Here is a 17,434-nt window from a genome sequence, read left to right on the forward strand (position 1 = left end):
CACCGGTATGAGTGGATCAGACACAGCAGTGCTGCTGTATATTTTATACCACTGGACTGAGAAGTAAACCAACAAATAAATATCCCAACAACAGTGGCCTGTGTCCCCTGATGGAAGACTAGAGGACGAAGACAAACTGTGCAGCAGATGAGCTACTATCCCTGACTTTACATCTACAGGGTGGACCAACAAGGTAGATGTGTCTAACAGAGTGGGCAGGGAGTGTATACAGTCTTTTAAAAACTCCAACAGTGGCTGTTGTGTCTGATCCGTACGTACCAGCACAACACACACTAACAACACCATGTCAGTGTCACTGCAGCTCTGAAAATGATCCACCAACCAAATCATTATTGCGCTGTGGTGTTTTACAACTAAATATTTAAGGTTGTTATAAGTGGGGTGGGTAGTTTTACATCTACATGAAGCAGGAGCCATGTCCATGTTAGCAATCATGATATCTTTAGTATGAAGACTGAAATCTCTGTTGGTTGAACATGTGCAGATATTCCGGGGAAATGTGGATAACAACACTCCCTCAGCCAACTCCTTTACACCACCCATTGAGGCTCAATACGTGAGGATCTACCCGCAGGTCTGTAGGAGACACTGCACTCTCCGCATGGAGCTGCTGGGCTGCGAACTCTCAGGTTCGTATTCACTGTTTGTGTTTCAGTGGATTGTTATCTGTAGAACCCATTCACAGCCAGGATCTGAAAGATATGATTTTTTTTTATTTACACATTTACATATTTTATTTTATTATATATATATATATAATTAGTAATAATAACTTATATTTATGTTTTTTATATAAATGTTTATTTTTCATTATGTAATAATTTCCTTTTTGAATATATAGTAAAATATCTTCTATTCTATACAGTGGAATAGCTTCTATTTTTTAAATCCTCAACTTAGAAGTTATTATATTATATAATATAGAACAAGATATTAGTGTGATTATGATAAAAATAAGTAATTCATTCATTTGGAGAACACAATGACTTAATAAAGCCCATTCACATGCCCTCTTGAAAGTAACCATTAGTTTCCGCTGAGCATTTTTTCCACCCCGAGGTTGGTTTCGAGTGCTTTTAGAAAGTAGCCGAGGAGCTGGAGGACCTCCTGAAGTGGGAGTCGATTTCCATGCTTGACATTCAGCTTCCCACAATGTGGTGGAGAGCAGGAGCTAATTAGAAGCGATTTAACTCCACAGGATGCTCTGAGCCGCTGGGGATGAAGTCTGGCCACATCCAGGACTACCAGATCACAGCATCCAGCATCTTCCGGACACTCAACATGGACATGTTCACCTGGGAGCCTGGCAAAGCCCGGCTGGATAAGCAGGGAAAGGTCAACGCCTGGACAGCTGGACACAGTGACCAGTCCCAGTGGCTACAGGTATTTATCACCATTATCCACCCATCATTTAGCATTTCCTCTCAGTATGACTGTTGAAGGTTTCTACATCATTTGGTCACATCCGCTGCTCTCCTCACTGTGTGAATCATTTGTGATTGATCGACCAATACAAATGCTCCAAAATCACTTGGAAAAAAAATCTCTGTACACTGACTTGCATTAAAGGATAGTAGTATATTTGTCTTCTACTGTAGAATCACCACTTTTGAAACATGTGTTTTGGACTGTGATGGTATATGACGTACACATTTTGGGCAAAGTTCAGATGTCTCCCAGCTCAGGTGCTGCTGTTTAATTTAAATCCTTCCTAATATTTCCTCCTGCTTTTCAACCATATTTTTAAGCATGGCTGGTACGTTTTAGTATTATAAAGCAACAAAATTCTTAGGGCATACATACTCTTAAAGGTGCTGGACTTACTACTGTCATGAGGGCAAACATTCATAACGTTTGTACTTTGGTCAGACATCTTCTGAGGGCTCATACTGGGCATCAGATCAAAGCTATGCTTGGAAAGCATGTCCAGGGCTTTGGCTGTTTACTTCTTTTCAGCGAAATCCTGACATACCCTCCTTCGTCTTGCTGCCAGAGTGCCACTGTCAGGTGCCTCACTCACTGTTCATTAAGGTAACTGATCACTTTGGTGCAGGCCTCTGGCAAGAGCTATTTCTCAAAGACCACAACGAGCTGGTGCTTGCTTTTATGCTGTTGCAATACTTTAAGAACCATGTACAACTGACTGCACAGCTGTTTGGATTCATCACATTATGACCAGATGTTTTTTGCTAAGTGCATAAGAAAAAAAAAAGTTAAGTCCCTGTCAAAGTTAAGTTCCAAATTTTCCCAAGCATAACATATTGTGTTTCATTGTACTAAAGACTTAAGAATACCAACGCAGAAAAGGCTACTGCAGCTAGAACATGGGGAGCAGAGAACAAAACTTATTCTGGGGAAAAATGTAATGCATAATTTGTTCCATAGTCATATTTATAAAAAAAACTGCAATAATCATTTTTATTATTGCATCTGTCCAAAGAATCTCAGTTTTGTCCATTTTTTAGTTTACTAAATTTGGACACAGCAGCTGTCTGTGAAGTTATTATTTTGGAGATAAATGTTTTACTTTGGGCAGTGACAATATATATATATATATATATATATATATATATATATATATATATATGTGTGTGTGTGTGTGTGTGTGTGTGTGTGTGTGTATATTGATACATTTGAATCAGCTCTATTTTCACTTCAGCTTGTATTAGTAACTTAGCCACATCACATTTCACCTCATATATTTTGCTTGAAAAACAGCAAGTGCAACTGAGTGAATCATTATTAGCTAATAGAAAACAGTTCCTTCATTCAGCTAATGAAAATTACAGGACTCTTCATTAAAGTTATATTTTGTAGCATTGAATTGACCCTAAATTGCATTGTCATTCTTGACTTCTTGTACCAATAGTTAGCTGAGGGCTAATGGCGCTGTTAGCCTTTTTGACCTCCCTCTTCCTCCATAAAGGGACTATCTCTAGCCATGCTAATGCTAGCACAGCTCCATATTAACTTCACAATTCTCATTATAATTATCCATCTAAATTCAGGACTGTAGGATATATTCTTCGGATGTATTTTCCCCTTGCTAAACGTCTCTGGACAGAACAGCAGGCCACAAAACATTGGGCTTTACATGCAGCTGCCAAAGCTACAAACCCTGGCAAAATCGATCATTGATTACAGATTCAGAGGATAAAAAAAAGCATGCTGAGTTAAGAACGGGGCTGTGGGCCAGATTAAAAATCAATGGCTTCCTATCAAGGCACACATTAGCAAATATTGGCACTACTCAGAGTGTATCCCATTTTTCTTTTGCTTTAAGTCTGCTAATCGGTGTTAGTTTTAATTCCACTGCCCTATCTGTGATTCAGTTTGATGTGGCATTAAGACTGTTAACTGCGGGTACATTATTTGGGCTGTAGAAACTTATATTGAAAATGAATATGACAATTGTTTTAGCTCCTAAATTTTGAGTGTCATTAATAGGCCCAACTGAGACTTCATGACATCATGAGGCAATGACTTTAAGAGCTGAGTTATGATTTGACAAAGGAAATGAAATAGTTGAATATAATATTTGGTCAGTCCAATAGGAAAGCCATATTTGAAAATCATTATCACTGCAAGTAAGCAGCAGAATATTTCATATCCAATTTCTCTTGCCGTCGCGTGAAGTGGGAAAAGCACAAGGCGCAGACCTGGATATTCAGAATGTCTTTTCTACACCAGTTGCCAGGGTGAGTAATCGATAATCAGTGACATTACAGAATGACTGCAGACTTGATAGATTAATGGAATTAATCAAGCTTAATGACAAATTAAGTATTTCAATTAATCAAGGCGACTGCAGTGCTGCAGACGCTAAAGAATAATTCCCAGCAGACGGCAAACTTCTCAGGAAAAGTTCAGTCAAGCAGAACAGACCCCTTGATTATGGATCAAAATGCTGCATGTCCATCTTGGGTTTTTGTCAGATTTGGGCTGTGTGTGGTTTAGTGAAGGTGATATTTGTATGACCTGAAACCTTAGAGTGAATCTCAATGAAGTTAGTTGGCTTTGCTATCGTACTTAATAAATGTTTGGTTTATTATGCTAATTACATATATTACCAGTCAAAAGTTTAAACACACATATAAAGGTGAAAATAAAACTCACAATCAAATACCTGTAGTCTAATCTATTTTAACCCTTCAGGGTCTTGGGGCATTTTGTCATTTTTTGTGTATCTTCTTTAATTCACCTTTAAACGCATTTGTATTTATGATCTTCATATATTACCCAAACCCTCAGTCTCTGAAGCTCCTTAATCATCCTAACCACTTTTAAAAATCTCTACAGTCAGAGGTAATGCTGACTGAATGAAAAGTCAAGGATTTGAGACATTTTGGGTCAGTCCTTAATGAATTCCTGAGTTTCCTCTGGTCAGTTTCAGTCAAAATGTAAGAAGATACACAAATCCACCCATTATTCCCAAACAGGAGCATTTCAAGGCCTCATAACTCCAGATGTGAGTCACGTACAATCTTGCAATAATGTGGACCTGGAAAGGCAACCTGCAGATTCAGGAAATGTTTAACTGTATTTATGTGCTTTATTATCACAGTATCAACAATATTAATAAAATCTTTAGAAAATTTAAGAAGTCTATACTTTATACCATTCATAACACAAGCAGATTATTCCTTACTAGAAACTACCTTGTCAAATCTGAAGTCCTGGGATATATTCAATGTTTGTATTCATAAAAGCAGTAAAGACTACCACCAAAGGAGTTAAAGTATTCACACATCCACATTGGCCACAGTAAAAAGGATTTTCACTGGAGCTTTCTGTGTGCAGTCATTTCTTTTGATGCTGTCTTTATTGTTGGATGCACTGCAGCAGTTTCCAAGCATGTGTCCAATATTGCAAATTCATTCATTGTTGAGTTCAGATTCTTAAGGGCTAATAATTTAATTAGAGTAACATAACAGATGTCTTGGAGTCTGTGGAACAAACCAAATTACCAGTCTGCTACTGATATGGAAACAGAGAAGAACAGATTTAATAGTCTTGACCTTGCATTTGAAATGGCTACACAAGTAACCGCAAGATAAACAAATAAAAACATTTCATATTAAGTAAATGGGGAAAAATGCACACATTCACATTAAGAGCTATTGTATATTGTTGTGCACCAAGGTAGTGTTGGGGTCTTGGGGTTGGTTCTCACCCTGGGTGTTGTCTGTGTGATGTGTTCTCCCCAGGCTTGTGCAGGTTTCCTCCAGGTGCCCCAGTCCTCTCCCACAGTCCAATCCACAATACTGTTGGTAGGTGGATTGGCTAAGTGAAATTGCCCACAGGTGATGAATGATATTGGTGAGTGTGTGAAATAGCCCCTAGGTGTGAGTGACTGGGTGAGTGCATAATGTTTGTGTATGAAAGGTGAAATATAAATAAACTTATCTTACCTTGTGTTATCTAAAGCCTACACAGATCTGTTGTGTTTTCAAATCAGAATATGTTTCTCTGGAAAATAAACATGTATATAGATTTTAAGACCTTACTTCAAGCTTAGTGCTTGTAAATTTACAACAGGCAAAATGTTTTGCTAAATTAAGGCATGCATCTCTTAAGTAACAGTGTTGTTGACTTGCTCACTGACTCCCCTCTGAGTGCCGTCCCATTAAACAGCCGTCAGTCAGGCCAAAACAAACCGTGTTTTCCAAGCCATGGCCGCTTTCAAAAATCAAACAAACCTCACGCATTCAAATGTTAATAAGCCCCCACCAACAGCTCTGGCTTCAATAGATAGAAGCCAATTACTCTTCAGGGGTCCAGAAAGGAGAGGATGTCTCTCGACATTTTAGTCTTCACCTGTGAACCTGTGAAGTCAGGCCTGGAGTCACTAAACAACACACAGCATTCCAGCTTGTGAGTTTATCTCACCTGCCCGTGCCTGGCTCTCTTTCAGTCTGCCTTTCAGAGCTGATATCCCCTTGTAGTTTGAAAAATGGCCTTTGTGCTTCCTCATTCTCTCCTGGATCAGGAGGAAAACACAAACAGCAGTGAGTCCTCCTCAAATCAGACATGAAAGTAAAACCCAAGTTTAGCACTGAACATCATAGCCGATGGACCTCATTTTCCAGGTATTCAACATATAAGTGATCCACTGACCTGTTTACTCGTTAGAAATCAATGTGTCACAGGAGTTACCATAGCTATAAGAGAAATATCGTGTCTATTTTGTCAATCAAATGTGTATGTTTTGAAAAAGGCCATTCTGAATGACCCAAATAAGTAAGTAACATGCAACTACAACTTAGAAAGTGTGCAGTATGTTCCAGTAAAGTCATAATTTGGTTTCTGGAATAGGAAAACACTTTACAAACGTTTGTAAATGAAATTACACTTTACTGAAGAATTTTAATTAGGGAAATATTATTCATTCATTCATTCCTTTGTTTGTTTGAGAATGTTAAACACAAGAGGCTACCACTACATTGACAGTGTTTTTGGAGGGTGTAGTGTTAAGAGTTTTGGTTGGGTTTTGGGTAATGTTTATGTTAGGGCTATGGTTATTTTATGGATATCTTTGTGCTAAGAGTTAGAGTTATGATTGGTGTTTGGGTTAGGGACAGGTTTGGGGAAGGGTATAAGCAAATTTTTCACACTTTGTAGGCATCAGAAATTCATATATACATCCACAAGGTTTGGGGCGGCACGGTGGCGCAGCAGGTAGTGTCGCAGTCACACAGCTCCAGGGGCCTGGAGGTTGTGGGTTCGATTCCCGCTCCGGGTGACTGTCTGTGAGGAGTTGGTGTGTTCTCCCCGTGTCTGCGCCGGTTTCCTCCCACAGTCCAAAAACACACGTTGCAGGTGGATTGGTGACTCGAAAGTGTCCGTAGGTGTGAGTGAATGTGTCTGTGTTGCCCTGTGAAGGACTGGCGTCCCCTCCAGGGTGTATTCCCGCCTTGCGCCCAATGATTCCAGGTAGCCTCTGGACCCCCCGCGACCCTAAATTGGATAAGCGGTTACAGATAATGGATGGTATGTAGTTTATCACGAAGGTATTACTATTTTTGAACTATGTATCTCATGCTACTCAACTAGATTTTGCTTGATTTTTGTTGTAACTTTCCTTTATTTTGGATTTGCGTTCTTGTCCCACCTCCAGTTGCTGTGTTACTCATAATGGTCCACACAAAGGAACATGGTCACAGAAATTTGTCTTGTAAATGATTTCTGCCAGGGAAAGATGGCAGCCTTTGTCAGACAGTCTGAGCAGATGTCTTTTAAAGTGGTCCATTTAGGACGGCAGCTTCAGAGCACTCCACTTTCCAGCACATTTAGCCAGAGGTCACATTTGACATGTTTGACATGAGTCACTGTTGTCTTTTATATCATCCACAGGACCTGGCATTTGTGACAGAGATGTATCAGAGGTGCTCTAATTATTCTGCCTTTTAAATCTCTGGGTGGCTGAGTGTTGTGTGAAATGACTCCCAAATCACAAATAGAACGGTACTTATGGCATAATGCTGCACCTCTTATACGCTGTGTTAGCACATATTTCATGCATCTTCCTGTGGTTTGCTAAGTCCCATTTAAATGCCAAAACCTGCTCCTAAGTTCTTGCCAGGTTTAAAGCCTCATCTGACAGCATCATCAAAATTCAAAGTTGGAGCCATCCCAAAGGTGTTCAATAAACTTTAAATACATCCTGAAACTGACCCAAGCTTGCTTTATTCCTTCATTATGGTGCTTAAATACCCACTGAGGAGCTGCCTAAACAGTAGCACTGTCATCCAGAGACTTATCTGCTGAAAGCCTAGTAAACAAACTCATTTCTATAGTTTAGTGAAGGCGGTTACACAGAGATACGGCTGTTCAAAGGCCTCAGTTTTGCTACTACACCCCCCAAAATAGCTTTCCCCCTCCCAGTTGCAATCTTTGTTGTTTTGGCCCAATTTGTGAGAAAGCGAGTTTGATGTGTCATGTGAACAATAGCCTGTGTTCATGACATTTCTGAAATATATCCCACTACCACCTTCATTTCGCTCTGACCTTCAGTTTACATTGAAATCCCTTCAATTTTATTATAATTTAGTTTATTTTTATTTATTTTTTTATCTTGCAAAGTTACCATTTTGTATGCAAAGTTAACAATATATTAGCCTAATCAGGCTACAGCAGTTTAGCCCTGGCTATTTCTACTGAACTTATAAGGAGTGTTTCTGCCTTCCATTTCTGAATGAGGCCAATAAAGAGGGACCTTGTTCAAACCAGAGTGCAAGTTCAATGACAGGTGATTCCTCAGCCACCCAAGGGAGTACAATTGGCCTCAGTTTCTGAATAGAATTAGCCCCCTCTCTGCGTTCACTGTGCTAGCTGGCATAGGTGTCTGTCAGATGATGTGACAGATCTGGGCAGTTTACATTCTACTCTGCTGTGTTAAGCGGTTTAGTAGTGTTGCTTTATCAGCAGTTCAGAAAGAAATGGCAGACTGGCCTCACATTTTGGAAGAAAAAGGAGTAAAAATTAGGGATTAACAAAATTTGAAAAAAGTAAAAAGCAATATATCACAGAGTTTGGAATACGGTGATTATCCCATTTTTAATTTTTACCCCTACCCCTTATTTCTGAGTGTCAACTTACCCCTTGCAACTGAGTTACAGGGTGTAGTGGTTAAAATCTTCACCTGAGAAAGGGTGAAGTATACCCTTCAACACAAGTAAAAAAAGAACACTGCTCTTGAGTTCTCCTGGGCTTCAACTGAATTCAGGTTCTTGTTTCCATGTTTTGTTTGAACCTTCCAGTTCCATCTTAAATGGTGCAGTAGCATCAGGTTTAAGGTGGAACTGGAAATCTACTAGCTAACTACTGAGACCTTAATGTACTACTAGCAATGTGTTGTGCTTGTTTTGAAGGGACATAATATACTCAAACTACATTAAATTAAGGCACTACAATGTTTAACATAGTTTTTAAAGGATATCATTTTGATATTTGCTGGGTTTTATTGTTGCTTTTGGGGCCATTTTGCCTGTGATTCACAGGGCATTGATAATACTTCTCTGAATGTGTGGGCTATTTAGTTATAACCCTTGGCCCTGCCTTTCTTTCCCAACAAGAATTGAAATGCCCTACACAGGCAAAAGAGAGGGATAGGGCTAAGTGTTAGAGGCAAGGGATGAAATGGGATTTACCCTATGAATGTTGAACAGTGTTGGTATGTAAACCCACACAAACAAACAAACAAACAAACAGAAGCCTCCAAATAAACATTACAAGAGAAAATGTAGAATATGGCTCCTTGAAGTATTATAAAGTCATATCTGGGCTTTAGTTCAGGAACACTGACATCCGACAGACATCTACAGTTGTGTTCCACTGTTTTATATTTGAAGTGGACAAGAAGTCTCTAACTCCAACACCCAGAGTTTTAAAAGAAAAAAAATGCTTGACTAAGCTAGAGCTTTTCTCACTTTTTTATTCAGAGCTACTGAAAATATGGAAATAGCTGGGGCTTTCTTTATGACTCTGAGTGGGATACCGCGTTTACTTTTTATAACACACTGTAAGTTCACAACAGTCTTTACTGACTCCGGTCCTTGAGCTATGAATACAAAACCAAGGTAGTGCCACTTCTGTTCTTCTGACTTTACCATCCTTTGACTCCTGCATTCTTCTGTTTGCGTGGCGTAAACAAACCCCTGCCTGCTAGGCAAAGGCATCTGTTGATTTACTGCAGTATTTTCATTAACGCCCCATTACCATAAGCTTCTGACACTGAACAGACAGAGCTGCAGTGCCTTTGATTGGATTCCAGCGCTTGTCTGGAACTAGCCAGCAGATTATAAAGCGAGGCCTTCACAGTGAGAAGCCTCTAGATGAGATGACGTCACTCTCAAAAGCCCAAACCTAGCAGCCTGCACTTCCAGCTGGCTGGGGCCAATTAATCAATTATGGACATTAACACGGAAAACCACACAGTGAGGAGAAGCTGCCAAATCTTGGATCTGGCATTTTTCCTTGTTTAGCACCCAATAAATCTCATGTCACAGAGTTAGCAGGGTATTGTTTAGCGTAGGCAGATATTGTAAGTGCAAATGTGTGTGATTTCTGCTACTGGAAGTTGCACCCATTGCTGAACCTGCCATTGACTGTCCACTTACCTTTGAAAAGGACTGTAATAGAACATGATGCTCTAGAGCGGCCATATATATGCTTACTACACTCAATGCCAGGTAACAGATGAGTATTAATGCTCTAATTTTAACATCCATTACCTTCTGAATGAATGGGTGTAGGGTTCTGATCCAGCAACTGTCATCCAACATCAGCACCTGACCTCATAATGTGGCTGAATGGCATCAAATGCTGATTACTATTAGCATAATTTTAGTTGACATCTTGATTTTTCTATATTTTTCATCCAGTCATTATTCATCTCCAAATTCCAGCCCATGAAATGAACTCTCCCCTATCCTGCAGAGAGAGATGGTGAGGCAAGCATGTACTTACTCCGAGATACGTGATATCAACCACTACATCTTTTTGCACTGCCACTAATAGTCAGTCAGAATCTCCACCACAAGCTTTTTTCCTCCACTTTTCTTAGTAAGAACTTCCACATCCTTTCAGACCCATAGTGTTGAACTGTCTTCTCAAAGTTGAAGGATGCACAAACATTGCAGATTTGTTTTCCTGATTCTTCATGCCAGCCTAGTCTCCTCAGGTGCATCTCCAGAAATATGAATGGCTTCAGATTAATGGCTGTTTACTGGAAATTAAATAAAACAAGGGTGGTCTCTGACTTTTTCACAGTGCTATATTTGTATACACACATGTAAACGCAGAAGAAAGCTCGAAAGTAGGAATGCACTTCATTGATTCTTAGATCTAGACTCAGTGTCTCAGGATCCCATCTCTTGTTGGATACAGTAGGCACCACCCCACTCGTTTCACTGATCTAAGCCATCGTTCTCCGTAATGTCCTGAGCAGAAGGCTTTGCCATGCCTCATTTCCCAAGACTAAGATTAGGACCAAAATGATGATGTTTATTTACATTACCGTAAAAGGGCCGTGAAATGTATCTATTAAAAAGGCATTATGTTTTAATGTTGGAATAGCTCAAGTCTTGGTTGTGTGTCATGGTTCGGATGAAGGTGGGGCTATCTCAGTCACCATGCATAACAAACCATGACCAAATCTCTCTTCTGGACAATGTTTGGACTGCTACAGCTAAAGACAAATTACACAGGCCTAGTCTGAGCCTAATTTTTTTTCCATATCTCGTGGATAGCGGTAGCTCAGGGCTTTGCAGAAACTTCAGTGAGCTGTAACTCCCAGCACAATCCCATTGCCAAGCCTATTTAATGCAGGATATTTTTCGACATGTGACTTTTATCCAAAATCATAAATATATTCTTAATATTCATCTTGTAAATTTGAACGTTAATGGCATAGCAATGTATAAACTCTGTGGTCTAAATGTTGTGGACACCTACTTATCCAACATTCTTCAGAAGTCAAGGGTATTGATGAGCTTGTTCTCCATTTGCAGCAGTAACAGCTTCTGTTCTCCTCAAAAGGCCTTAGACTAGATGTGGGAACATTGCTGTTGAGATCTAATGGCATTCCACAATGAGAGCATTAGCGAGGTCAGGTAACAATGTCAGATATTGACTTCTGCATCACAAGCACTAATCCAGCTCCAACTCACAAAGGTTCTGGAAGGTCCCCTATCCTGGGAATGCAGTTCCACATTTCAGTGATTGACACTGATAATATGCAGCATGATATTGTTTAATTTTTGGTATATTTATAAAGATAATTCAATCTATGTGTGTCCACAGTAATATCTAAATAGATGACTTAACAAAAATAATCTGTAGATTTCTGTAGAACAAATATTAAAGTGAAAAATGGTTTCCTTAAGTGACATATCATAACACATCTTGGCGGTTTCACAGAGTTCAGAAAGGCATGACTGTGAGAATTACAAAGTAGACTGAGGTGGAAAAGCATGATTTTGTGTAACAGTGTTAAAGCAGAACCCTCTGTGCTTCCATACAGACAGATTTATCATCTCTTTATGCTCTGTTCTGTTCCGGAGGCTGCTGTAGTAAATGACTGAAGAGGAATGCTGTTCTGCTGAGTTTTCCTGTAGAGAGACTTTTTCATGTTCAACTATCAAACAAGAGATGCATGAAAACATTCACTAAAGTGTCAGATTCCTCTGTAATTTATTTACTTTATTGTTTATTTCCATTAACTGCAATTCTGTAGTTCACCTATTTCATAGGTCAAATGCTTCCCTCTCTCCCCCAGCTCTTGGGTGGTGGATTATTCTCCTCACAGTAGTTCCACTGCTACAGCAGAGTGTATGTATTTGGTTGTGGAGGACTGGCAGGTGGGTATTAGCACAGTGGTGTTGCTAGGGTTTTTACCAGTAGGGAGTCTTTAGGGTTTTCTGGCTTTATTCATATTGCATAATCTATATGTATGAGGTAGTTAATGTGCTGTAGTAATACTCCAATAGTAAGTAAGTTTTAGTTGGAAACAAAATGTTTTAAATATTCAATGTAAATCTGTCCATTCAGGGTTTTTGCAGTTCCTAGATACAGCAGAGTGGTTAGGACTTCAGGATATGGACTGAAGGCCTAAAGTGTCAGCTGCATCATTAGGAATTCATAGTGAAATCTACCAAATGTGTTTGAAATTGAGGACATATTTTCTTAACTGATACATTTACTCATGTACCTGATGTGGTAAATATTTTATACAGCCGTCTACAGGTGTGTCTGACTGGATAGATAATTTGTGTTATAAATAATATTTTGAATGAGAAATTCTATTTATTTTTATAATTATTATTATCATAGGTGGCACAGTGGCGCAACAGGTAGTGTCACTATCACACAGCTCCAGGGTTGTGGAGTTGTGGGTTGGAGCCCTGTTCTGGGTGAATCTCTTTGAGAGGTTTGGTGTGTTCTCCTTGTGACTTGGTGGGTTCCCTCCAGGTGCTCCGGTATCCTCCCATGGTCTGAAAACACATGTTGGTATGTGGATTGGCTACTCATGAGTTTCCATAGGTGTGAGTATGTGGGTGTGTGTCGCCCTGCAAAGGCTCTTCGTAAGTGTGTTCCCACCTTGCGCACTGTGATTTTGGAAGCCTCTGGACCCACCGCAGCCCTGAACTGGATACGTAGTTGCAGACAATGAATGAAGGATTTTTTTTTATTATTTAAATCATTATTTTAGAAAATATTTAACTACAGTGATCCCTCATTTTTCGCAGGGTATGCATTCCAAGACCACTCGCGAAAAATGAATTTCTGCGAAGTAGAGGAAAGATATATATATTTTTTTATGTATTTAACGAGTATTTGGACTTTTAAACATCTCCCTGTGTGGTTAACAACCCACCCTTTGCATTAAAAAGTCATTCTATAATGTTTTTGAGCTGGAACTACATGTGATATCCTACCAGTTTCTTTAATAGAGTCATTCCTAAGCTGTGATTTAGCGTAAGTAAATTTCACTCGGATGTGGACATGAACAATACATGTACTGTACGTAAAAAATACTTGTAAATGATATATTTTGTCACCTACAAGCCTAGTCTAATACAGTACGTTATCGCATACGATGGTGATGAATTATTTTTCTTTTTGTTGTTTTTTGTTAAATCACACTGGTTTTGTTGTTTGAGTGTTCATTAGAGAGAGAGAGAAAGAGAGAGAGAGAGAGAGAGAGAGAGAGACAAAAATGGGCAGATGAAAGCATTAATCTATGCACCAATCACATTTGTCGTCTGTCCAATTGCCCCAATCACAGGTCATCTTACAACGCACTATGTCAGTAAGAAGTTACTGTGCAGTATAATGCATGTCGTCTGCTACCAAGAGGATGCACGGGGTCTACTACATTATTCAGATTATTAATATATAGAATAATAAATGAATTAAAAAGAAGAGGAAAATGATTTGAAAACGAAATCATAAAGATTTGTGCACTCTTCTTTGCTGACAACGGGCTAATAATGGCAAAAAATATAGAAGAATTTTATGAAATTTTAATGGCTTTAATTAAATATTTTGGCTATTCAACTTTCACGGTTTTCCTAGATTTTCCCTCAATATCCGCGATATATCGACCAAAAGCCCCCTTGAAAAAACCTGCGAAGTAGCGAATCCGCAAAAGATGAACCGCGAAGTAGCGAGGGATTACTGTATACTACTGTTTACCCCACAGTTGGTGCAGAATACATGGCTGGCATATAAAAAAAAAATATCTGAAGAAAATGAAAAAATTCAGGCAACTTGTCGCATAATTGCAAGGCCACGCCTTTTTAACTCCATTCTCCTGCCTCTCTCTCCACACCACTGCATCTTCACAACTGAGAAAGGTCATAAACAAGCTATTTGTGAGTTTCCACTTTCATTGCTCATTTGTCATCTGATTGCTTGGTGTTTTCGCAGCTAATTATCTTCTGTACAGTGATAAATATGTGTGGCGGCTCGTCTGGAGTTGGACACGTAATTAGGTCTGCTGTGGAGCACTCCTCTGATGTGGCCGGCCTCCTGGATTATGGCTTCTGGAAGATGCCGCCTTCCGTAATTGGGCCTCGTTAATGTTGCCCACAGAGCAAAGCAGCAAAGGCGTAGTCACCAACCAGCGCACTGTCTCTCTGATGTATTGCACTCATTGCCGTAACTTATACAGTTGTCGTTAATGTAGCAGGGTGCTTGATTTAACACCGCACCTCTGGCACATCCAATCCTCCATTTGTCTGAATTTCGTGAATAGTAAGTGATCCAAACTACTCCAAAAGTTAAGAAATAATCCACAGATTAGGCAAATCATTTGTGTGGGTATTCTTCCACACTGCCTCAGCTTGTGTTCCCTCTGGTAATAGATTTAACACTATTACTGTTTTATTTCTTATACCTCTACAGTGATTAATAACAGTGCCTCATTAATTTCTCATTTCGTAGTCTTCTGACCACTTCTCCATGGAATATACATTCATTACGATGTGTAATCAGAAAAATATGATCTCAGAAAATGTATATAAATAATATTTTTCTTTTCTTTTCTTTTATTTTCCCATAGTTTCCCTCACTGTGTTTTTCACCAGATAGCTATTTCTCATCAGATCATGATCCCACCAAGCTGAAATAGAGAAGGCAAACACAAGTTAAACATAAGCCAAGATGCCAGCTACTGCTTGTTTTAATCTGCTGCCAAAACAAAGTTTCAGACAGCTCAACACACTTGGAGGAGAACACTAACTGCCCTCTGTGGAGCATTCTACCCTCAAAGAGACCAGTCATGCTTTGAACTACAGGCAATTTGGACATACAATCTCCTAGCATACACCTAGCATACACCTAGCCAGATTTAACATTCAAGAGCTCACATATAAATTATAAACCAAGAAAAATTCATTTCATTATACATTCATTTCATATTGATATTAATTTTATAGTGATTTTCACTGTGAATCAGCTCACTTTTCAAAGCATGGTCTACTTGGATTTCAAACAAAAAACTGCAGTTACATCAGAAGGGAAAGTTCTAAGCTTTTCATTTTATCTCATCTCATTTTGATCTCATATCTATTTGTATGTGAAAATGGAAAGATTGTTATCATACTTTGTAGAGTAAGTTTATAGAGCTGTGCTCATCTTGTAAAAAAGTTGTACGTTTTTGTACATACAGTTTTGTACATTTATGCAGATTCTCACAGACACAGCCATGTGCACTACTCCAGATCTTCAACAACACAGCCTGGGGCTCTGCGGAGCTGCATCATGTAAAATGTCAAAATGACAAAAGCCCTGCACATAGACTCCCAATATAATAAGTCAGTATCCTGCTGTCTCACACTTAAGACCGCTCAAAACTGTATTTACCCAAAAAATTCAGTCTTTTCTAATGAAATTTAGCCGTGCCAGTGGCGCGCCACCACAACCAACCTGCAGAAAGCCCTGGGGCAAAAGACGTGGACAAATCACTCAGTGTCTTTCCTCAAGTGCAGGAGCGCAGGACTGAGCCATTAATTAGATTCCTGCAAGATTGATTCCTGTTAGATTGCACACCCTTGATTAACATCGGCAACTCGGCTAACAGAAACATGTGTTTGTGTTAAGCAGAGAGCTTCCTGTAATTGCTTCAGGTTTCAAATGCTGTTTCTGCTTGTAACATGCCGGCGCTTCCGTCATGCCTTTTACCCAATCACTAACACACACACACACACACACAAATATATACAACACAGAGCCATATTTGTTCCTTGTCTAAGCTGTTGCTCTTGTAGACCAAGCTCTAACAGGGTATTAGTAGGATTTTTAATAGTCTCTGCAAGGGGTGATTAGACTTGGCTAAATAAAAAGGTAGGTCCTGTTTTGATTAAATGTCACCTTTGAAAAATGATGTTTGACACATTACGGTTCAAGCTTAAAGAGAGCAGATCTAGCTTTGGTTCTGGATTTAAAATATGACTGCAATCCAAAAAACACACATGATGCCCAAAACTATATCAGTGTATATAATTATTAAATTCATTAAAGCTACATCAGCCCACTTTGGACACAGAGCTTATAATTATACATCCACTGTTTGTGTAGTCCTCAATGAAAATGGAAAGGGATGCTCTGGAGCAACCACACAAGAGGCTAAAATGACATAGCCCAATGCCTAGCACTGGAATAATAGAACTGAATAAAAGTATCTGGGTTGATGAAGGCTCAATTAGAATTTCTTCCATGATTCAAAACTGATAAACCAATATCGGTACCTGACCTCATTGATGTTCTTATGGCTGAATACCATTACATCTTCACAGAAATGTTCCAGCATGGAGAGTAAAGCCTTTGCAGAAAAATAGAAGTTGTCAGTGCAGCAAAGGGCCAAACTGTTTCATATGATGCACCAAATGTTGGAGGAAACACATGCTCTTCCAATATTTATTTTGGAATTATTTGTATCAGCTCTTACACTTTTGGGATGTTGGAACATTTCTGTGAGGATTTCATTGCATTTAGTATGGGCAAGTACTGAGGTGGGATAATTAAACATAAAGCCCTTAAGAGAAAGTTCAGCTACTCTAGAGACTCCCATTTCATTTCCAAGACCAAACAGATGTACCATCTATTACCAGTCCCATGTCCAAGAGATTCATTTATTGTGGTCATTTTCTCAATGATGCTTGATGTAGGTTTTGCCCCTAAAGCTGCTGAAATCCACAAGCATTCCACATTAAAGCAGGTCCAGATGTAACCTTCACTACTGGGTGCAACAGCTTTTTTATCATTATTTGTCTTATTACCCCACTGCACACAGGAATCGATAGGAACACAACCTGCAGCCATGTTGTCTCACTAAACTAATTGCAAGGCGGCGCGCGATGCGGTCTCCAGTTTTCCAATACAATTATCATGATGCTTCAGATCCCTGGCA

General features: G+C 39.3%; 1 protein-coding gene across 7 annotated transcripts in view; it reads left to right on the forward strand.

Annotated features, from left to right (window-relative positions):
- LOC136678192 (EGF-like repeat and discoidin I-like domain-containing protein 3) overlaps nucleotides 1–17,434 on the forward strand; it is a 251,499-nt gene that overhangs the window by 198,880 nt on the left and 35,185 nt on the right. For all 7 annotated transcript variants that reach the window (XM_066656133.1, XM_066656134.1, XM_066656135.1 and 4 more), the window contains 2 exons: nucleotides 506–650; nucleotides 1,220–1,404. In XM_066656133.1, the coding sequence (XP_066512230.1) occupies nucleotides 506–650; nucleotides 1,220–1,404 (330 nt within the window). The remainder of the gene's footprint in view (nucleotides 1–505; nucleotides 651–1,219; nucleotides 1,405–17,434) is intronic.

This window comes from Hoplias malabaricus, chromosome Y (assembly GCF_029633855.1).
Source record: "Hoplias malabaricus isolate fHopMal1 chromosome Y, fHopMal1.hap1, whole genome shotgun sequence".
In the NCBI taxonomy this organism is placed as follows: Eukaryota; Metazoa; Chordata; class Actinopteri; order Characiformes; family Erythrinidae; genus Hoplias; species Hoplias malabaricus.